The 23,946-nt window shown below is 51.2% G+C and overlaps 2 protein-coding genes across 2 annotated transcripts in view; one reads left to right on the top strand and one right to left on the bottom strand.

The window, feature by feature from the left end:
• Positions 1 to 23,946, bottom strand: part of FASTK (Fas activated serine/threonine kinase) — a 419,919-nt gene that overhangs the window by 231,303 nt on the left and 164,670 nt on the right. The window lies entirely within an intron of this gene.
• ASIC3 (acid sensing ion channel subunit 3) overlaps positions 1 to 23,946 on the top strand; it is a 49,616-nt gene that overhangs the window by 7,233 nt on the left and 18,437 nt on the right. Inside the window, 2 exon segments of the mRNA XM_075062107.1 lie at positions 6,961 to 7,111; positions 19,145 to 19,272. Of these exon segments, the coding sequence (XP_074918208.1) occupies positions 6,961 to 7,111; positions 19,145 to 19,272 (279 nt within the window).

The following is a 23,946-nucleotide window of genomic DNA, read 5'->3' as shown; positions in this document are numbered from 1 at the left end:
GGGCCACGCCGGAGCGATTAGAATCAAGCGGGCCTTGTCCCTGCGCACCTTCAGAAGGACCTTGTGGATTAACAGGAATGGAGGGAATGCATAGAAGAGGTGCGTCGCCCACGGAATCAGAAAGGCGTCCGCAACCGAGCCCGGTTCGCGACCTTGAAAAGAGCAGAACATCGGGCACTTCCTGTTCCTGCGGGACGCGAAGAGGTCCATATGGGGACGTCCCCACCTCCGGAAGAGTGCAAGAGCGACGTCCAGGCGAAGGGACCACTCGTGGGAGCGAAAGGACCGGCTCAGATGATCCGCCAGTGTATTCCGAACCCCCGGGAGAAAGGAAGCAACGAGGTGAATGGAGTGGACTATGCAGAAGTCCCACAGCCTCATGGCTTCCCGACAGAGAGGAGGAGATCTCGTGCCGCCCTGCTTGTTTATATAGTACACCGTGGTTGTGTTGTCGGTGAAAACCAAAACACAGCGACCCTGGAGCTGCTGATGGAATGTTTGACAAGCAAGGCGGAACGCTCTTAATTCCCGCACGTTGATATGGAGGGCTAGTTCGGGAGGAGACCAGCGGCCTTGGGTCCGCAGTGTACCTAGATGAGCCCCCCATCCCAACTCCGATGCGTCCATTGTTAGGGACAGCAAGGGCTGGGGCGGATGGAACGGGAGCCCTGCACTCACCACGGACTGATCCAGCCACCACTGGAGGGAATGGAGGACGTCCTGAGGAACCGTGACAACTGTATCCAACAGACGTCTGGCCGGACGGAGCTGAGGAATGAGCCAGGACTGGAGGGGTCTGAGGCGGAGCCGAGCGTATGCCGTGACGAACGTGCAGGCGGCCATATGGCCCAAGAGAGTCAGGCAAGTACGTATGGAGGTCAAAGGCGCCGCCTGCAACCTGTAGATGATGGCTGTCAAGGCCTGGAACTGCGACAAAGGAAGAATGGCCCTGGCCAGAGTGGAGTCCAGAACAGCGCCGATAAACTCTATCCTCTGAGTGGGGGTTAGAGCTGACTTCTCGGCATTGAGCAACAGGCCTAGGTTCATGAAAAGCCTCCTGACCATGCGGACGTGAGCGAGGACTCGATCCTGTGAGGGTCCCCGAATAAGCCAGTTGTCGAGGTAGGGGAATACATGCACGCGACTGCATCGAAGAAAGGCGACGACTACGGCCATGCACTTGGTAAACACTCTCAGGGCCGTAGATAGGCTGAACGGGAGGACCGTGAATTGATAGTGACGGCCGCTGACAACGAAGTGAAGGAACCTCCGATGGGGCGGAAAGATGGCTATATGGAAATAAGCGTTCTGCATGTCGAGGGCGGTGTACCAGTCTCCGGGATCCAGGGATGGGATAATGGTCCCCAAGGATACCATACGGAACTTCAACTTCACCAGGTATTTGTTGAGCTCTTGTAAGTTGAGGATGGGCCTGAGACCTCCCTTGGCCTTGGGATCAGAAAGTAACGGGAATAAAACCCCTTGCCCTTTTCGTTCTCTGGAACCTCCTCTATGGCTATTCCCTTGCCCGAGAGCGTCGCACCTCCTGGATCAGGATTTGCTCGTGAGAGGGGTCCCCCCCCTGAAAGAAAAGGGACGAAGGGAGGGGGGCGGGAGGGCGGGTACGAAACAAACTGTAGGTGGTATCCAAGCCGCACGTGCGGAGGACCCAATGGTCCAAAGTAAGCTCGGTACCACGCCGGGAGGAAAGAACGAAAGACGGTTTGGAGAACGGGAGGAGATGAAATCCGTAAGAGGGAACTGGCTAAACAGCGCCTCGGGCGCACCTTCAAAACGAGAGGCTTGGCGCGGAGGGGAGGCTTGGAGGGACCTTGGTTCTGTCCCCCCGAATTACCCGATTTGCCTACGGACCGGCCATTCCTATTCCGCGCCTGGCGAAGTCCTGTCTTTGCTGGGCTGGGGGTAAGGCCTGGTGCTGCTGTTGAGACCTGAATGGTCTAACGGTTGGGTGACCGGCGTATGCATCCCAGGGCACGCATTAATGACCCTATTGTCCTTAAGGCTTTGCAGCCGAGGTCATTCCAGTCTTGTCACAAAAACTAGGCCCCTGGCCTCAAACGGAAGGTCCTGGATGGTATATGGAGTTCCGGAGGAAGGCCAGAGACCTGAAGCCACCAAGATGCGGCGCATAGTGACTCCTGAGGCCAGAGTTTCTGCGGCCGAGTCCTGCAGGGTCCAAAGCCGCCTGCAGGGAAGTTCGTGCGACCTTCTTTCCCTCGTCAAGGATAGCGGCGAACTCTTGACGAGCGTCCTGCTGGGAGGCAGCTCCTTTAAATTTATCCGCGCCACCCAGGTGTTATAGGTGTAAGCTGACTGAGCAGATCTTGCTGGTTGGAGACCCGCAGCTGCAGGGCGCCTGCGGAATAGACCTTGCGGCCAAGTAGGTCCATACGCCTGTGCCTCTTTAGACTTGGGGGCCAGAGCTTGGTTGTCCATGGCGCTCCCTATATCATTCACAGATTGAACACGAGAGAACACGGGGGCGGTGACAATACAAGTACTCGTAGCCCTTCGAGGGACCATGTATTTGCCGCTCCACCACCGAGCAGCAGTCCGGGGAACGGAAGCCGGTGACTGCCAGATGGTGGTGGCATGGCTTGGAACATGGTCCCGAAATGAAGGGCAGGGCAGACAACGAGTGGTGCGGGTCCGCCGAAGAGTATGCTCACTACCGGGTTCCTCGATCTCGGAGACCTCCTCAGCCTGTATGTTCATTGATTTGCGCTATCGCGCCTAGAGGAGATCCTGGGTGCGCCCTGAGGTCCAGCGGGGGGGGGACTGGTGGATGTTCGTCCCCTGCACCACCGCCTCATCCGAAAGGGAGGACGACGAGGAGAGACCTGGCAGGAGTGCACATCCGGTGGCGCTCTGCACTGGAGTAACCGGCGTCTGAACTCTGCGGGTGCTCAGGGTCTTGAGGATGACGATGACCTCTTCCTCCGTAGGGGACGGAGAGGGCGTGAAGAGAGTGGCCTCCGGAGCCCTGTGTTGGGAGACGGAGACGAACGCGGGGGATATTGCTGGGGCCCTGGGCTTGGTGATAACGCCCAGGGGGTCCAGAAGCCCCACTGCTGAGGACATGCTCCTGCTGAGTCTTCGGAAAGAGAGTGGCACAGTCTTCCAGCATCTAGGTATGCGCATGTCCGCTCGCGAAGAGACTGATCCCATGGCGAGAGGGCCACGGGGGGGCCAAACGGGAGTAGTATGAGTCCCGCAGCGCCACACTGACGGCGAAGACCTCCTCAGGTGCCGGAGATCGGGTGCTGTGAGCCATACCGGTGCCGCGATTGAGACCGGGGACCTGCCACCAGCTCGGTGCCGGGAGGTCGACCATGGATTCTGGATCGCCGACGGCGAGAACGGCTCCTCAAAGTCCCGGTGCCGGTAACGATGGCTGGAGCCAGAGCGGTGCCGGGGTGGTTGGGACCGGCGCGAAGATGACCTGCGCCGCGAGTATGACCGGTACGTCACTGGAGAGCGGTGCCGGGACTGCGAGCGGTAAGGGCGTCGTGCAAGCGAGACCTCCCGTCGCGGACCGAGAGATGGTGCCGGGATCTTGACGGTGAGCGGTGCCGACCCCGGAGAGTCCGAGGGATGGTGCTGTGCATCGGTCCCCGTCACAGCTTGCCCTTTGATTGAAGAACCCGCACCGGCGGTGCGGGGGTGGGGCAGCGCGGGCTCACGTTAATGCGATAAGGTCCCTGGCGGCGACGAGAATGGTCTCGGGCGTCGATGGGACCACCAGCTCTACCCTAGATCTTGGCAGGGAGCCTGGGAGGGATCGGACTTGATGGGACCTCCCAGGCCCGGAGTCGACGAAGTCCTGGGCACGGCACCCCAGCTGGACTCAGGCGCCAGGTGTTCCTTTCTAGCCTGTTTAGCTGGGGTGGAGACGTCGATGGCCTCTTCGCTGAGGCCGGGGAGCCGGGAGAAAGTCGGTGCAGCGTCTCGGCGTTTTCGCTGCCCGGAAGTGGTCCAGTGCTGGAGGAGCTGCGGCACTCGGTGCCGAGGGACGCAAGGATTGAGCGTCCGCTTCCATCAGGAGCAGTCTTGAGGCGCTGATCTCGCTCCTTTCTTGGTCCTCGATCTGAAAGGCCTTACAAATCGGCACTTCTCGGAGATGTACGATTCCCCCAGGCACTTCAGACAGGCGTCATGGTGATCACTGGTGGGCATCGGCTTTTTGCAGCTGAGCAGCCGCAGGTTTGAACCCCGGCGAACCAGGCATGAGCCCAAGCGCGCGGGTGCGGGGAGAGGCTATCTAGCGCCCAAAGACCCGCTAACTATATACACAAGAACTATTTACTACAACTATACCTAAACTATAAATTAACTATAACTAAGAAACTTAAACTAGAACTATAAAACAACGAACAAGGAGAAGCTAGGGACTCGTGGAGCGACAGCTATGCTGCCTCCACAGTTCCAACGACCGACATGGCGGTAAGAAGGAACTGAGGAGCAGGCGGGCCGGCAGGGGTATATATCACCCGCCATGGTCGCGCCACTCTAGGGGGCGACCTGCCGGCCCGCTGGAGTTGCTAGGGTAAAAGTCTTCCGACGAGCGTGAACGCGCGGCGCGTACACCTACTGGAATGGATATGAGCAACACATCTCGAAGAAGAACACTCCTGGCCCCTCCTCAGCCCTTTGTCCTTGTTCCCCATGAACACGGTCACCCACCTCCTCGTCAGCCCTTGTCCTCCCGCTGGTCACACCCGGCTGGCCTGCTGTGCAGGGGACGGGCCATGGGTGCCAAATGTCCGGGCAATTGGAGTGGCCCCTGTATTCTGGCCAGCAGCCCACTCCCGCCAGGGCTCTCGGCCAGTCCCCCTCTCCCCCCAGGCCGTCGGCCAGTCGCCCACTCCTCCCGGGGCCGTCGACCAGCCGCCGCTTCCCCCACTCTCCCCGTGCTGTCAGCCAGTCACCCCCTCCCCCAGTCTCCTGGGGCCATCAGCCAGTCCCCCACTTCCCCTGGGCCATCAGCCAGCTGCTCCGTCCCCCCGGGCTGTCGGCCAGCCGCCCCCTCCCCTACTTCTCCCAGGCTATCGGCCAGTGGCCCCCTCCCCCACTCCCCTGGGGCCATGGGCCAGTCGCCCCCTCCCCCCAGGCTGTAGACGAGTCCCCCACTCACCCTGGACCATCGGCCAGTCTCCCCCTCCCCCCAAGCCATCGACCAGTTGCCCCCTCGCCCCGGGGGCCATGTCCTAGACCTCCTGTGCACCTTCCTCTGGGCCTGCCATGAGGAACCCGACCCAAACTCTCCTGGGAGCCGACTCCGAAGGGAGGGTTGTGGAAGCTCCTTCACTGGAGGTTTTCAGAAGGAGGCTGGAGTCATCTGTCTGGGATGGGACAGACACAACAAATCCTGCATCTTGGCAGAGGATTAGACTGGATGACCCTAGCGGGCTCTAGGATTCTCTCCCCCTCTGCCATTGGGCTGGCCAGGCAGTCCATGGCGTGGGAACACAGAGCATCCCTGACTCCTGGTGCCCAGGTACATCCAGCTGGCTGAGGGGACCTTTTCCATAACCCTTCGCAGTCACAGGGCCAGTTGGAGGGAATCGGCTCCCCAAGAGCCCAGCAACTGCTGTGATGCAGACGCTGGCATCCAAACGGGTGTGTAGCCACCTGCCCACAGCACATCCCACAGCCGGTCTGCACCAGCTGAGCATGGGTCAGGGCCTGGTTTCACGAGCCCACGTGGGGATGGGAATGCTACTTGTGACAGGGTCCTGTCCTGGGAATAGCAGCCCAGCCTGTCCCTGAATGTCGACTCCCGACTGGCGACGAACCCCAGCATTGTGAACACATTCCTGCTCGTAAATTGGCCTCTGTGGGTCCCAAGGGCCTGCATACCAACAGCGTAGTGCCCATATGCTCTTGGGGGGCAAACCCAAGGCACATGGGTCGCATCCACGGGCTGTTCTCAACACCGGCAATGCCTCTGGTCTAGCGTTACTTCCGCCGCTTGGGGCAAACTGCACACCTGGCTGCTCAGACACCTCTGCCGTGCCTGACCCAGAGTCAACCCCCCAGCACCAGCGCAGCGGAGCTGTAGCAGTCTGGGGCAGCCGGCTTCTGGCCAGTCAGGGGGCTTCCTGTGGGCATTTCTACCCAAAGGGGGGCAGCCCCAACCTGCTCCCACGCTCCAGAAACGTGGCTTCCCTCAGTTGCCAAGTCTCACCCCGGAGTGCATGGTGCTGGGCCCGCCCTTCGCCAGCTGCGCCCTGCCACAGACTGGGCATTAGCGGCTGTGCTGAGCATCACGAGGCTGCCATGCCATGTACTCTGCCTTCTCCTCGCCTCCCCCTGCTCTGTCATTAAATCCGCCAGGTCCCCTGGGTGGGTCAAAGTGCTGCCCACGTGTTGTCCGGCCCTCACCCAGCTCCTGCCAGGTTAGTGACCGCGCAAGCCAGCGAGGTTTGGCCAAAGGCGCCTCCTCCACGTGGCTGGCGCCGAGAGCTGAGAGCGCAGACAGGACGGCAGCTGGCCCATACAGGGTGGACAGTCAGCGCCCATGGCCCGAGGGGGGGAGTGGCTCCGTTTTGGGCTGGTTTGACTTGGAGCTGTGAGCTGCCAGGCTGCCAGAGCCCCTGTTAACACGGGGTTCAGAACTAGTGGAGATGTGCCAGCCCTGGGTTCTCTAACACAGGCCATCTGTCTGTCCATAGTTGCAGTTGGTTGGTTTTGGTAGGTTAAGGTGAGTTGGTTGAGGTGGGTTAGTAGCTGGGGTTGGGTTAGGGTTAGTTGGTTGGGGATGGTGGATGGTGGCCTACCAGCCCTGGGCTTACGGCAGTGCAGACAGGCCCAGCCCCCCCATCCAGACACAGCTCTGCACATGGCACAGCCCCCCACAGCATGGCCTAATCCTGGTGCAGTGTCTCTCTGGGTTGGACTGGGGCTGACCCCTCGTGTCCGGCTCTGTCTCCCTTGCAGATCTTCACTCGCCTGGGGAAGTGCTACACCTTCAACGCGGGGGCGCCGGGCAATGAGCTTCTCACCACTGTCAAGGGTGGCTCCGGCAACGGGCTTGAGCTCATGCTGAACATCCAGCAGGAGGAGTACCTGCCCGTCTGGGGGGAGAGCGGTGAGGCTGGGCACTGGGCTCCCCTGGCATAAATAGATAGCTAAGGGTTAATGTTTCTTTTACCTGTAAAGGGTTAAAAAAGGGAACCAAACACCTGACCAGATGACCAATCAGGGAAACCGGATTTTTTAAAAGCTTAAGGGAGGGAATTTGTGGGTCTTCATTGTCTTGGGTCTGTGTCTTTGTCTGTCTCTCAGCTATGAAAAGGTTCTTCTATCTCCTAGTCTTCTGTTTCCAAATTGTAAGTACAGGTAGAAAAACAATATAGGCTTTTATGTTGTTTTGGGGAGCGCAGCCATAAAAGAGATCAAGAAGCCAAAAATGCAGCTCATGAAGAAACTACAAGAAGAAGAGGTGGCCTACCAAAGAAAACAAGAAGAAGAATGCAGACCACAGAAGACAGATAGAACTTCAGAGGAGACCCATTGGCAGGCACTGGAGTTAGAACAGGCTAAGAAACAGAACCACACTCCATAACAACCCTTCGCAATACTTCTTCCACAGCACAAGAAATTTCCCAACTAACAAGGCAGGTGACGACACTGAGCCTCTTAGAAAATTTTGAAAAGAGCCTGCATGGTACAGCATCTCTGAAGAGACCAGTACATGGTAGAGCTGAGGTCACACCTCAGTGGATCCTTAGCAGAGGTGGCGTTGAAATGCCAAGGACCAAATGAACGATTATAAACTGTTTCAACCAAGCCAGACACAGAATGGGGATAACCCGGACATTGGAGATTGGAGCCAAATGGATGGAAGTGGCAGAAAAGCAAGAAAGCTACTGTAAAGGGAATGAAACCCAAGGGGGCAACACCGACATATAACCCTACAACCGAGGGCAACAAAACCCCACTACACCAAGAAAGCCACAGACACTATCCTTTCACTCACCAGTCTCCAGTAACGTTACCTCGACCCAGTGACCTGTTAGCTGGAAGATGTTATAAGTGTAATGAACTGGCATATAAAGGCCAACTGCCCAAAGAACCCCACCCGGGTGCAAGTCATTACACCCATCACACCAAAGATCCCAGCCCGGATACCTCTCAAATCCCCTTGGAGCGAAGGGAAAATTTGAGAGTGGGCGGAAAAGAAGGTTCCCGCGTGGAGAGACCACGAGGGCACAAGTGTCGGCTATTCCACCAATCCTTCGTGGATCCCAAACGTCATCAAACCCAAAGTGACCATTACCCTTCATGTCACAAGCTGTGGACTTGCCTACAGCTGAAAACTGCCTGTCCAGTACAAAGGCTGGTCAGGAATGTGGACTTTTGCAGTCTATGACAATTATTCCATCCCCATGCTACTGGGGGAAGACTTGGCCAACCAGGTGAAGCGGGCCAAGAGAGTGGGAATGGTTACACGCAGCCAAGCCCAGGCAAGCTTCCAGACCCATTCCTGTTCCTGAGCCGTCCACAGGGAACCCGTCTGTGTTACCAGAGACCCAGACAGAGGTAGTGGACCCGATCCCATGCCAACGGCTGAACCAGCCACAGCACCTCCAGTCCCAGGCCCGGAACTGGAACAGCAACCAGCACCAGCACCAGCAATTGCAACCACATCTTCAACCTCAACGCCAGAGGGGGCCAGCGAGCCTGAACTGGCAGAAGCAACAGACAACCATACCGAAGAGGCTCAGCCAGAGCCTGAAATACCCCCAGGTGCACCAGCGGAGAGCGGTTCACCAGCAACAGAAACAACCCCATCACCTACATCGCTTCCAGAGGGACCAAGCCCAAGTCCACAGTCTGAGAAGAAGAACTGGTGTCCCAGCCTCAAGGGAACAGTTCCAGACTGAGCAGGAAGCAGATGACAGCCTTCAGAAAGCTTGGGTGGCGCACGGAGCACCCCACCGCCTCTCAGCTCTTCTAACCGATCCCGGTTTGTTATAGACCAAGGACTTTTATACAAGGAAATTCTTTCTGGTGGACACCAGGAAGAATGGCAGCCGCAAAAACGTTGGTGGTTCCAACTAAGTACCGGGGGAAGCTCTTAAGCTTAGCCCATGATCATCCCAGTGGCCATGCTGGGGTGTGAACAGAACCAAAGACAGATTGGGGAAGTCCTTCCACTGGGAGGGGATGGGCAAGGACGTTGCCCAGTATGTCCGGTCTTGTGAGGTGTGCCAAAGAGTGGGAAAGCCCCAAGATCTGGTCAAGGCCCCTCTCCAGCCACTCCCCATAATTGAGGTCCCATTTCAGCGAGTAGCTGTGGATATTCTGGGTCCTTTCCCAAGAAAGACGCCCAGAGGAAAGCAGTACGTACTGACTTTCGTGGACTTTGCTACCCGATGGCCGGAAGCAGTAGCTCTAGGCAACACAGGGCTAAAGCGTGTGCCAGGCCCTAACAGACATTTTTGCCAGGGTAGGTTGGCCCTCCGATATCCTTACAGATTCAGGATCTAATTTCCTGGCAGGCACCATGAAAGACCTGTGGGAAACTCATGGGGTGAATCACTTGGTTGCCACCCCTTACCACCATCAAACCAATGGCCTGGTCGAAAGGTTTAATGGAACTTTGGGGCCATGATCCGTAAATTCGTGAATGAATACTCCAATGACTGGGACCTAGTGTTGCAGCAGTTGCTCTTTGCTTACAGGGCTGTACCACATCCCAGTTTAGGGTTTTCACCATTTGAACTTGTGTATGGCCACGAGGTTAAGGGGCCATTACAGTTGGTGAAGCAACAATGGGAGGGGTTTACACCCTCTCCAGGAACTAACATTCTGGACTTTGTAAGCAACCTACAAAACCCTCCGACACTCTTTAGCCCTTGCTAGAGAAAACCTAAAGGATACTCAGGAAGAGCAAAAGGCCTGGTATGATAAACATACCAGAGAGCGTTCCTTCAAGAGAGGAGACCAGGTTATGGTCTTGAAGGCGCAACAGGCCCATAAGATGGAAGCATCATGGGAAGGGCCATTCACGGTCCAAGAGCGCCTGGGAGCTGTTAACTACCTCATAGCATTTCCCAATTCCTCACTAAAACCCAAAGTGTACCATGTTAATTCTCTCAAGCCCTTTTATTCCAGAGACTTACAGGTTTGTCAGTTTACAGTCCAGGGAGGAGATGACGCTGAGTGGCCTGACGGTGTCTACTACGACGGGAAAAAAGGACGGTGGCGTGGAAGAGGTGAACCTCTCAACCACCCTGGAACGTCTGCAGCGGCAACAATCAAGGAGCTGTGCACTAGCTTCGCCCCATTGTTCTCAGCCACTCCAGGACGGACTGAACAGGCATACCACTCCATTGACACAGGTAATGCTCACCCAATTAGAACACCACCCTACCGGTGTCTCCTCACGCCCAAGCTGCTATAGAACGGGAGATCCAGAACATGCTACAGATGGGTATAATACGCTCATCTACCAGTGCATGGGCATCTCCAGTGGTTCTGGTACCCAAACCAGATGGGGAAATACGCTTTTGCGTGGACTACCGTAAGCTAAATGCGGTAACTCGTCCCAGACAACTATCCAATGCCACGCACCGATGAGCTATTGGAAAAGTTGGGACGTGCCCAGTTCATCTCTACAATAGACTTAACCAAGGGGTACTGGCAAGTACCGCTAGATGAACCTGCCAAGGAAAGGTCAGCATTCGTCACCCATGCAGGGGGTGTATGAATTTAATGTACTTCCTTTCGGGCTGCGAAATGCACCCGCCACCTTCCAGAGGCTGGTAGATGGTCTGCTAGCAGGACTGGGAGAATATGCAGTTGCCTACCTCGATGATGTGGCCATTTTTTCAGACTCCTGGCCCGAACACCTAGTACACTGGAAAGGTCTTTGAGCGCATCAGGCAGGCAGGACTAACTGTTAAGGCCAAAAAGTGTCAAATAGGCCAAAACAGAGTGACTTACCTGGGACACCAGGTGGGTCGAGGAACCATAAACCCCCACAGGCCAAGGTGGATGCTATCCAAAGTGGCCTGTCCCAAAGTCAAAGAAACAGGTCCAATCCTTCTTAGGCTTGGCCGGGTACTACAGGCGATTTGTACCACACTACAGCCAAATCGCTGCCCCACTGACCGACCTGACCAAAAAGACCCAGCCAAATACAGTTAAGTGGACTGATGAGTGTCAGGAGGCCTTTACCCAACTTAAGGCGACGCTCACGTCTGACCCTGTGCTAAGGGCCCCAGACTTTGACAAACCATTCCTAGTAACCACCGATGCATCTGAGCGTGGTATAGGAGCAGTTCTCATGCAGGAAGGACCGGATCACAACTTCCATCCTGTCGTGTTTCTCAGCAAGAAACTATCTGAGAGGGAAGCACTGGTCAGTCAGTGAAAAGGAATGCTATGCCATTGTGTACGCCCTGGAAAAGCTACGCCCATACGTTTGGGGACGGCGGTTCCAGCTACAAACTGACCATGCTGCGCTAAAGTGGCTTCATACAGCCAAAGGGAACAACAAGAAACTTCTTCGTTGGAGTTTAGCTCTCCAAGATTTTGATTTTGAAATTCAACACATTTCAGGAGCTTCTAACAAAGTAGCTGATGCACTCTCCCGTGAGAGTTTCCCAGAATACACTGGTTAAAAAATTGTCCTTAAGATGTAGAAGTCTTGTAGTTTACATACTTAGTAGTATATGTAAAGGTGCATGTGTTTTATTAATCTGTTTAGTTTAAAGTTCTAGGAAGAAATCACCGCCAGTGAAGTTTCCCACTGTCTGTGATTTGGGGGGCGTGTCATAAATAGATAGCTAAGGGTTAATGTTTCTTTTACCTGTAAAGGGTTAACAAAGGGAACCAAACACCTGACCAGAGGACCAATCAGGAAACCGGATTTTTCAAAGTCAGGGAGGGAATTTTTGGGGTCTGAGTCTTTTTGTCTGTCTCTCAGCTATGAGAAGGTCTTTTTCTATCTTCTAATCTTCTGTTTCCAAATTGTAAGTACAAAGTAGAAAAACAATATAGGCTTTTATGTTTTTTGGTGAGTATTACATGTGTGTAGCTTGCTGGAATGTTTCAAATTGGATATTTTTTGAATCAGACTGTTTATTCATTTTTTTCTTTTAGCAATGGATCTGTATTCATTGTCCAATCTTGATACAGAGAATTTTGATGTCTTTTTTCTTTCCTTTTTTTTTTTGATATAAAGTTGTCTTATTAAGACCGTGTTGAGTTTTTCTCTCTGGGAGCGCTAAGGACAACAAGGGGAGCGGAAAATCTCTTTGTGTTAGATCTACGGAGGATAAACTCTGCACCCAGGGAATTGGTGGCCGGGGGAAAGAGAGAATAGAAATCAAATTTCTGTTTCTTGTATTTGGGGTGTTGTCTCTTTTTAGAATAGAGGAGATATGCTTCTGTAATTGTGATGTAAAGAGAATTGGCATCAATACGCTCAGGTTAGCCCAAAGAGGAAAGTCCCTGGGTGGGGAGAGGGAGGGGGAAGGGAAAGTGGATATTCCTTGCGGTAAGACTCAGAGCTTTCTGTGACTTGGGTCCCCCTCCAGGGAAGTTTGGGGGACCAGAGCGAGGCAGGCGCTGTAATTCCCTGTTCTGGTGGCAAGCGAGATAAATCCAAGCTGGTAATTTAAGCTTGGAGGTTTACAATGCTAAGCACCCAGAAAATTTGGATTGGAAACGCTAAGGTCCAGATTTGGAAAAGATGCTTTAAATGATAATGAGTGGCAAGCGACGTGGAAAGAATAGAATCCCAGAGCCAGTAGAAATATTGTTTTTCTTTTCTCTGTAGGGCTTTTTAGCAGAGGGAAAGGGTTGGTTTTAAAAGTAGCCAGAGAGAAATTTTTTTCTGCTGCTTTGGTAGCTTGATTTTTAAGCAGGAGCCATTAAGAGGACATTAAGGGTCTATTGTTAAGCAATATAATTCCAATTCAGAATTAAGTACCCAGCATACACACATGCAAATAAACTGGTTTTTCTAGTAAAAGTGTAGCCAGAAGAAACAACAAAAGGAGTTGCTAGGCACTGTTGCCAGAGACAACAGAGAGCCAGCAGTTCAGACAATAACCACCAGAGGGCACCCAAAACAAGGAAAACTAGAACAGACCAAAATAGACGGTTAGCCAAAGAGGAATGCCGCTGACTAAAGGATAGTAGAATATGAAGCTGCACCGAGAGAGCAAAACAGCAGCGAGGAACAGCAGAAGGCAATAAGAATCATATCTGCAGACAGATGGAACTAATTAAGGCAACGACACAGATAGCCAATTAGGCCCACCCACTCCATAAGAGAGTGAGAGATCACTAGAGACAGAATGACGAGCTCCATGAATATGATAAGGTAGGAAAAAATTAAGGAGGCTTGGACTGAGAAAGAACAAGAAGGACAAAGGTAATCGAATACAGCTAGCCTCACTACAGATAGCACAGATAGACACTCCTCAGAGGAGTGCGAGCACATTGGCAGCGCCGGAATGGAGTTATCGTAACTCGTGGCACTAAGAACAGCTCTAACAACCAAACATGCCACTTAGATCAATGTAACACGGAGACCGGCCCTTCCGGCAGAGCGAGCAAGACATTACCAGAATGACACTTTCCCACACACCACAGCCAAATTTCCCAAACTAAACAGGCCAGGGCACGACCACTGAGCCTCTTAGAAATTTTGTAAGAGCCTAGCAACTTGGGTCAAGCCTAGCCACTAACCTCTGAGAAGATCCAGTTAAATCGCGCTAAAGCATGCTGAGATGAGATAAATCGAGGAATCCTCACGAGATGGACTTTAAACTTGAGCAGAGGTAGGGCAGTTGAAATGCCAATGGACCAAAGAACGATTATAACACTTCTTCAATACATAACCATCCGATGACACAGATGGGGATCAACGCCAGGAAGTAGATTGGAGTAGATTGGTAGCCAAATGAGCAATGGAATGGCAGAAAAAGCAAAGAAAGCTAACTGTACAAGGGGAATGAAATACCCTACACAAACGCGGCGTGGCACACACCGGACAAAAACCCCGATTATATCTACCGAGGCCACCTATTATCAACCCCAACCTACACTATAGGAACAGCCCCAGGACAACCAGGACAAAATCGTTTCGAACCTACAAACCCAGGGTCTTCTCAAGTACTAATAAGGCACAATACCTTGCCTTGAACTGCGTTCATCCCAGGTCGACTGTTTATGGCTCTGTGAGATTGTGTATTTATAGGAGTGTGTATTGTGCCCAATGGAGGATCTGGGTAAACAGCTAGTAGCAGGAGAAGGCCTATCTCCGCAAGATATGCGATACACCCGGGTTGCCAAGAACGACGCACACACCAACCCCATCTTAACGACACCTGGCGCTAAAAGTGAGTTGCGCACCAGTCTCCTTGATGAGACGGTCGGTCATATCTAAACCCTAGGTCTTAGTCGGGCACCAGGTGAAAAATTTCGAGATGCTCGGTCGTGATAAAGAGGTTATAATACCCAACAGAGGGCATAGGTAGGGAGAGAGAGCAGGACAGGGCAGAAACAACGTGATCAGGCTCTATGTTCACCAAGTCCCCACTTGTCTGGAGATCCTTCGAAGACCCACGATCACTCACACACAAAGAGATTCCTGATACTAGATATGTCATGACTCAAACACCTGGGTACCACGTAGGTAGGCTGGGGTGACTCGCTGTCATCCATAGACAGCTGAACTGCGAGATTGTGTCACTAGTTGACAAAGGCTGGGTTCTGCGAGGATATGAAAGTATGGGTACTCATGAGATCAGAAGTTCAGGGTATATGACAATTATAAAGAATATCACGCGGCATGCTACGGGGGAAGAAACTTGGCCACTATGAGTAGATAGAGACCCAGGCCTCAGAGTATGGTCGGAAGGAAGTTACAACACCACGACACAAGCTGCCAAAGAGCTGAGGCAGTCAGACGCAAGGGCACATCTATGTTACTGTCTGAGCTTGAGCTATTTACAAGACACACGAGAACCTAGGAGGACAGCAAAATACGGCACAGACAGGCCAGGATACGCACAGAAATCATCCTAGAATCGAGGTGAAGCATACCCATTGTCAAAGCATGATCATGAGAGCGCGTAAGCTCATGACCTGTCTGAGACAAGCAACACCCAGCATCAGAACAGTCACCCTCGTGATCAAAGGCAGATGACCCGGGGTCCACAAGGACAACGCGCATAGCAGCGAATCACACGTATATGCGAGCACGTCAGTGTGGCGCTTTTCTAGGTGGCAACTCGAGCAATTACCAAGACGAGAGAACTCAGGCTGGGACATGGGCCAAGTGCCTGGGTCTGCAATGCGGAGCGAAACAGCCCAGCACTCAGGAGAACAATGAGGATATAGAAGATTATGAGAATTAGCGCTGCGTTCTACGAACACCAACTTTCGAGAGCACCGGCAGGAGTGTTACACCCAGCATTGTCCTTCCGAAAGGAGTCAACAAAAGACCTGCAATGTCGGCTATGACTGTGTTTGCAGGATGAGATTCAAGGCGCGCGTACGACGACCGGGATCAGATGTGGAGATCAGAGCTGTAAGGTTAATGGCTCGGAGCAAGCCAAGGTAGGTAGCCTGACGCTTATGGGACGAGAGGACACTTCAGAACAAGTGCTTACCTAGTGGCTGATTGGCGAGATGTGGAGCACAGAGACAGGTGCAGAGTTGTCAACGACTGTGTACAGCAGGAGCCAGGGAGGGTGATGGAGGGTGTGTAAGCTCTCAGCAAGAAGTTCCTATGGCTAGGTACTCTCCCGTCTTCGCATCTGTCTGTTCATCCTGGCCCCCTGAGGTCTTCGCGTGGGCTCATCAGCAGGTGGTCCCTTGCCCAGACACTCAGCATCTGCGTCTGGCCATTAGAGTTGGGCCTTTCTCCTGGAACCCAGGGTTCGAGTTGGAGTGGAGCGGCAGCGATCAGCAACTTCGGAGTATGGTAGACTAGAGCAAGAACAAGGGCCTTTCCGTTGTACGTCACTATCATGCAAGGGGCGGTCTGGCCGCCTCATGTCGTCACCCCCTGGTGGAGTGGCTGTGTTCTTGTCTCGCAGCTCCTTTGGGTCTCAATTGTGCGTTAGCACACTTGGCAACAATGTCGGTTGAGGGTTGATTGAGGCTACCGCGGTATGAGCTCAGAGGCACGATCACGGCATTTATTATTAGTGTATGACAGGACAGATATGAGCGAATACGTGCCAGGAATTGAGAGCAAAGGCTTCACTAAGGCGCAACTCGTTATAGTAGGCCACTTGCTATTTTAAATAGTGCTCGGCTCAGCACTGCGCGCATCTCCCTCCGTCTCGCCTACAGGGCTAGGTGACTGTTGTACCTCCATGTCGGTATTAATCTGCTGGGTGTTGTGACTACCGGGCTTTCTTTTTTGATGGTGGGCAATCTTTTGGTTCCATATATTTTTTTGCCTTCTCTTTCATCCGTCAACACACAGTGCATATGTGCCTTTCAAATTTAGACGATTGTTATGTTTGTTAGTGTCATTAAACGATTATTTTTAAGCACATAAGAATGGGCTGCTTAATGTAGTCAACATATCCCAATTCATATCCCCTGTCTTACTGTGTAAATCCTTCTTTAATATGTGTATTAGAAGAGCAGCTTCCTCCAGTGTTTGTAACTGCAGTGCCTGAGTTACTACTACTGCCAAAATGAATATTGTATATAAAATTTACTCTTTTTGTTTTAAAGGTGACCTGCAATTTCCTATTTTTTAAAATGAACTAATTGGACCAGCTAATAAACACTGAATGTCCCAATTTGAAGGGAAGTATGGTGTATTCAGCACCTAAGTAGCCAGATCCTAAAGGATGGCAAGGGGGTGTGTTATTTACTAGGGTAAATCATCATACATCAATTCATTTGAATATATTGAGTTTCCCACTCGTAACTTTACAAATGCTCTCATGCAACTAGAGCACAAGAGTGCCTGTCACGACAAACAGAATTCCTAGAGTGCACTGGGAAATCTCCTGACATTTTGGCAAAGATGGGCATGTCTGGTTCATGACAGTCAGAACCGAAAATACGCCAAAATTTTGCCAATAATCCTCATGGGAATACAAGCTCTGAAAAAAAATTATTTGGGCACTGCCTGCAATTGAGTATGGGGATCTATTTTGATAATCACGTGAACATTGTGACATTTCAATAAGGTCAAAAACTTATAAGTAAACTATAAAGGCGAGATACCATAAAAATGGATGTCGCAATATAGGAGAGTGAAGATCGATAAAATCAAAACCTGAAATCTTTTATCGGGATCCAAAACATGCAATATTTGATCAACTATTATCTCCAACATCGCGACAATGTAGCGAGCGAAAATGACAGTCTCCCTCCCCAGGGACTGTTTCAACGTTTTTCCAAGGAAATTAACATGTTCCTGCAAAAACTTTTGGATTTGACTAATTGCTTTTTCTGACTGGAAACTGTTGTAGAAAATGTTTCATCCCACCTGTTAGCAACCTCTTCTTACAATGAAGTTGAATCTGATGCTTAGTAAAAGTGCCGAGTGTTTGTTGTTAAGGTACAGCAAAGAGTTTGCCTCCTTGCTTTTATAATCTAGAGTCAATATAGAAATCTAGCTATGCCCCCTGATGTGCACGTATGTTCTGAACAGCGTATTCTCAAGTGCGTTATCTAGCCTTGTTCTAAATGACTTTGCACAATTGAGCTAACCTCACTGTTAGGAATATTTCTGCACTCAGTCCTAATTTCCTTTGCTGCCGTTTTTTTTTCTTATAACACCTTAAGACAATTTCTTTCTCTCCACTGATGTGTCATTCTGTTCAACCACAGTGCAAGTAGTCAAAGATCAGTTAAAATCCACATATGCTTTTGGCATGTCTCAGAAAAAATGGCTTTCAGCTATCCGTTGACTTGTTCTTGTGACATACAAGCGGATTGATCTCCTCTTACTACCATTGGCTGAAATCAGAGAGTGACTCACTGAAGCCAGTGTGTTGACCCAAGTGTGAAGCTGCTGAGAGGAGAATACGGTTCCTACATTTAACATTCTTGTCAAATTCTGGACCAATTTTTCTGCTGGTGTAACTCTATGTACTCATTGCACGTCATAGAGCTACACCAAATTATAAGAATATAATAACAGTTATAATTGGAGATATACCTATCCTCCTAGAACGGAAGGGCCCCGAGAAAGGTATTGGAGGTCAGCCCTGCGCTTCACAGCAGGACCAATACTGATGTTTTGCCGCCAGATCGCCTACAAGTGGACCCCTCAGGATTGAATCTACACCCTTGGTTTAGCAGCAATATATTGACAGTTTCAAACATACTTTACAATAACTTTTACTATTTATTTCAAAATAACATGTTCCTGGGTTCTTCCTTTGTATAACCTTTCTGGCCCTGTTTCAAGAGATATCTCAGGGGCACCACAGATCTGGAGGAGCAAGGCCGTAGCTAAAATATGCTTGTGCAGTACAGCATCTGCTGTTGCTATTTTTTTGGACTCAGCTTTGAGCCTGAGAAATTTACACATGCTAACTATTTGCATTGGCTCTGACATATTCCCCTTTTTGGGTTTTGAATGGGGGACATTTCAAGGTATGCTCATATGCTATGTTGGTCTCTTTGGAAATTCCTGCCTGTCCAGTACAAAGGCTGGTCAGGAATGTGGACTTTTGCAGTCTATGACAATTATTCCATCCCCATGCTACTGGGGGAAGACTTGGCCAACCAGGTGAAGCAGGCCAAGAGAGTGGGAATGGTTACACGCAGCCAAACCAGGCAAGCTTCCAGACCCATTCCTGTTCCCACACACACCTAGGACAGCAACACCCCCCAGACAGCAACACCTGGCATGGACAACCCTGCCTGACCCTGTCCTTGAGACAGCAACACCCAGCATAGACAGTCACCCCACCACCACCCCCAGACAGCAACACCCGGCACACTCAGGCCTTTCTGTGCCTCCCTTCCCCCAGAGAGCAACACCGCTGGCATGGGCAGGCCTGTCTCATCCCCCTCCCCGAGGCTGAAAATCAGATCAGGAGCCCTCTCCCACCCCCTTGACCCCCAGGTGTCCCCCTGCCCGTGGTAACACCCCCATGCTCTGCTGTGTTTGCAGATGAGATCTCCTACGAAGCCGGGGTCAAGGTGCAGATCCACAGCCAGGACGAGCCGCCCTACATCCACCAGCTGGGCTTCGGGGTCTCCCCCGGCTTCCAGACCTTCGTGTCCTGCCAGCAGCAGAGGGTATCCGTCCTTCCATCTGTCTGTCCATCCCTGGGGCCCGCGGGCCAGCAGGGGTCCTGCCCATCACCCCAGTGCTCGTGGGGCAGGCAGCCTGGGAGGGAGGGGGCCCTGGTGACGACAGGAAGGGGGGTTGGCTCCTCAGGGATCCCTGGGGAGGGGTTGCTGCTTCTCTGCAAGGGAGGAAGTCAGGACCCATTTTTATCCCCAAGCCCTGGCCGTGTGGATCCCCCTCTCCAGGCAGGCGTGATCGGAATCTTTGGCCACCAGTGTCTGTGAGGGGGCACTCTGTGCCTGTGAGTCCTGGTGCCACCCACCTGGGGACAGATAGAGGCAAAGTGACCCTGCCTGCCGTCCCTGCTTGGTACCGCATTCCACCAGGTCCACTCTAGCACCTTGTCCTCATGCACTTGCAAATATGAAATATTGATAGTTAGTTGGTTACGATTGGTTGGGTTTGGTTGATTGGGAATGGCTGGGGTTTGTTAGGGTGGGTTGGGGTGAGATGGGGATGGTGGGTTGGTTAGCATTAGTTGAGATTGGTGGTTGGGGTTTGGTTAGTTGGGATGGTGGGTTAGGGTTGATTGGTTGGGGTTCAGTTGGTGTGTGGGGTTAGCACCATGGGTATCCGTCCTTCCATCTGTCTGTCCATAGTTGCAGTTGGTTGATTTGGTAGGTTAAAGTTAGTTGGTTGAGGTGGGTTAGTAGCTGGGGTTGGGTTAGAGTTAGCTGGTTGGGGATGGTGGCTGGATTGCATTTATGGCTGGTGTTGTTTGGTTAGGGTTGGTTGGGGATGGTGGTTGGGTTGAGTTATTAGCTGGCATTGGTTGGTGTAATGAAGTGGCCTTTGGCAGGACACAACTGAGTGTATCAGTTCAGGACAAATCACTTAGAGCAGGGCAGTCACAGCCCCAGGCCGGGGTCCTTCACTACTAAGGCACCAAGCCAGCCAGCCAGAGAGGACTTCAGTGTCACCCCACTGGCTAACCGCAAGTCACACAAGCAATTTCCTTACACACTCCAGTCTCCCAGTATCACCACCAGTCCCACACGTCTAGAGATGAGGGTATGAAAACCAAACACCCACGTGAAAGAAAAAGGTTCTCTCGATCCCAAAGGACCAAGCCCCAGACCCAAGGTCAATATACATCAGATCTTACCCACAAATCATGCTGTTGCCAATCCTTTAGATCTAAAATCTAAGGTTTATTCATAAAGGAAAAGCTAGAGGTGAGAGCTAGAATTGGTTAAATGGAAGCAATTCATCCAGTGATTGCAAGTTCTTAGTTCAGGCTGTAGCAGTGTGGAGTGAACTGCAGGGTCAATCAAGTCTCTGGGAACATCCCCGCTGGGATGGGTCATCAGTCCTTTGTGCAGAGCTTCAGTTTGTAGGCAAAGTCCCTCCAGAGGTTCAGAAGCAGGACTGAAGACCAAAATGAAGGTTTCCAGGGCCTTTTATCTCTCTGCCCGTGGAAGACCCTTTGTTTTTTACCGTGGAAACATCACGCAGCAAGATGAGCGTTTGGAGTACATGGGGCAAGTCCATGCATGCATGACTCAGTTCTTTACAGGAGAGCACCATTGCTCACATGTCCCTGACCAATCCCAGGAAGACTCTCATATGTGGGATTGGAGTCTCCCAAGGTCCTGATTGTAAATGGATTGTAAATGGGCACTGATTGAGCACTTAATCTGCAAATCCTTTCTCAATAAGCTGACAAATGCTTCACTGGTGCTACTTAGAATCAAAACACCTGAGAACCAGTATGATATTCATAACTTCAAATACAAAAATGATACACGCATAAGACAGTGCAATCTTAAGCAGTAAATTACAACCGTTTCAGAACACCTTCCTTGACCCCTTTGAACAAGATTTAGTGCCACTATAGGACCTTTGTTGCACAAGATCTATCAGCCCAGTTCAAGTCAATAACGTCACCCCGCAACGCAAATTGCTGCAGAAGGATGACACAAACATCACTGACTGCATCCCAAGAGCTCCCCATCCTTGGGTCTGCTTCACTACAGCTAGTACTCATAGACTCATAGACTCTAGACATGGAAGGGATCCTCGAGAGGTCATCGAATCCAGTCCCCTGCCCTCATGGCAGGACAATATGTCTAGACCATCCTGATAGACATTTATCTAACCTACTCTTAAATATCTCCAGAGATGGAGATTCACAACCTCCTAGGCAATTTATCCAGTGTTTAACTACCTGACAGTTAGGAACTTTTTCCTAGTCAACCTAAATTTCCCTTGCTGCAGTTTAAGCCCATTGCTCTTGCTCTATCCTAGAGGGCTAAGGTGAACAATTTTCTCCCTCCTCTGATGACACCCTTTTAGATACCTAAAACTGCATCATGTCCCTCTCAGCTCTTCTCTTTTCCAAACAAACAAACCAATATTTTCGCCTTCCTTCATAGGTCATGTTCTCAAGACCTTTAATCTTCTTGTTGCTCTTCTCTGGACTCTCCAATTTCTCCACATCTTTCTTGAAATGCGGTGCCCAGAACTGAGGCTAACCAGCGCAGAGTAGAGCGGAGAATGACTTCTCGTGTCTTGTTTTCAACACACCTGCTAATGCATCCCAGAATCACTTGTTTTTTGTGCAACAGTATCATACTGTTGACTCATATTTAGCTTGTGGTCCACTATGACCGCCTAGATCTCTTTCTGCAACTCCTTCTTAGACAGTCTCTTCCCATTCTGTATGTGTGAAACTATTGTTCCTTCTAAGTGGAGCACTTTGCATTTGTCTTTATTGAACTTCATCCGGTTTACCTCAGACCATTCTCCAATTGTCCAGATCATTTTGAATTTGACCCTGTCCTCCAAAGCAGTTGCAGTCCCTCCCAGTTTGGTATCATCTGCAACTTAATAAGCTACTTTCTATGCCAACATTCTAGTCGTTGGATGAAGTAATTGAACAGAGCCGGTCCCAAAACAGACCCCTGCGGAACCCCACTCGTTATACCTTTCCAGCAGGATTGGGAGCCATTATAAACTACTCTCTGATACGGTTATCCAGCCAGTTATCACCCCACCTTATAGTAGCCCCATCTAAATTGTAATTGGCCTAGTTTATTGATAGGATATCAGCGAGCCATATCAAATCCTTACTAAAGTCTAGTACACCACATCCATCGCTTCTCCCTTAACCACAAGACTCGTTATCCTATCAAAGAAAGCGATCAGATTGATTTGACACGATTGTTCTTTACACAATCATGCGGATATTCCCTATCACCACCACCTTCCAAGTGTTTGCAGATATTCTTAATTACTTGCCCATTATCTTCCCTGGCACAGAAGTTAAATAACTGGTCTGTAGTTTCCTGGGTTGTTTTTATTTTCCCTTTTTATAGATGGCACTATATTGCCCTTTTTCCAGTCTTCTGGAATCTCTCCCATTCCCATGACTTTCAAAGATAATAGCTAGAGGCTCCAGGGTACGTCTACACTGCACGGATTATTCAAATTAGCTTAAACCGATATTACAAAAACAATCTAATAAAATCGGTTTAGCGCGTCCACAGTGGGATCACGAAATCGATTGTTTGCGTCCATGGTCCAAAGCTACCATCGATTTCAGGAGCGGTGCACTGTGGGTAGCTGTTCCTCAAGCATATCCATAGTTCCCACTTTCAGGTTGAGAGCACAGTGCCTGATGGGCAAAACATTGCCCGGTGGTGCTGGGTACAGCCTCACCCCGCCCTTTGTGAAGGCAGCAGAACAACCCTTTGGCGCCTTTTTTCCCAGAGTGCATTGAGCAAAACGCCATAGCACAGCAGTCATGGACCTGAGATCACAAACGGTTCCTGACCGTTGTCAACACCTCGCGTACTCTTCTGCCAGCAGCTTCAGTACACAGAGGGTGACATTTACAGTACTCAAGGATATTATTTTACTTCTCTTTCACATGCTGGCGGGGGCAGGACTGACGAGCTGTTCCTGAACCCGCAGACACCGTGTTGAAGCTACACATCCTGGGTGCTCAGCCAAGAATGCAAATAGTTTTCAGAGACTGTGTGGAGACTTTGGTAGCTGTAGTGCTCATTCCCCCTCCCTCCTCCATGAGCATCCGTCTTGAGTCTCTGGCTTCCGTATGGTTGTCACGCCACGCTGGTATCCTGAGTTTATTTTTCAAACGCTTTGGCATTTCCTGTCTTAACGGAGCTCTGATAAAAAACCAGATTTGTCTCACCATACAGCGTCAGATCTAGTATCTCCCGTAAGGTTCAATCAGGAGCTACTTTGCATTTGAACTGCATCGCCACCAGTGCATCAGAGCTGGACACGTGAAAGCAGGAATGTCATTCTAAAGGTCTCGGGCTTTTCTGTTTACGGCACTCCGCATCCAGTTCGATTGCGGCCAGACGGCAGGTGCACTGTGGGAACTAGGAGCCAATGAAGTCGATTCCGTCCACACGAACCCTAATCCGAGTTATCACTGTTCGAATTTAGCGCTACTCCTCTCGTCTGGGAGGAGTTCCGAAATCGATTTAAGGAGCCGTTTAACTCGATATTAATGACGACGTCGTGTGAACGGGTACAGCATTAAATCGGTATATCGGCCATTAAACCGATTTAAAGTCGCAGTGTAGACCTGGCCTCAGATACCTCCTCTATTAACTCCTTGAGTATTCTAGGATGCATTTCATCAGGTCCTG

The sequence above is a fragment of the Chelonoidis abingdonii genome, chromosome 2 (assembly GCF_003597395.2).
Source record: "Chelonoidis abingdonii isolate Lonesome George chromosome 2, CheloAbing_2.0, whole genome shotgun sequence".
In the NCBI taxonomy this organism is placed as follows: domain Eukaryota; kingdom Metazoa; phylum Chordata; order Testudines; family Testudinidae; genus Chelonoidis; species Chelonoidis abingdonii.
This window is presented reverse-complemented; position numbering and strand designations above follow the sequence as displayed.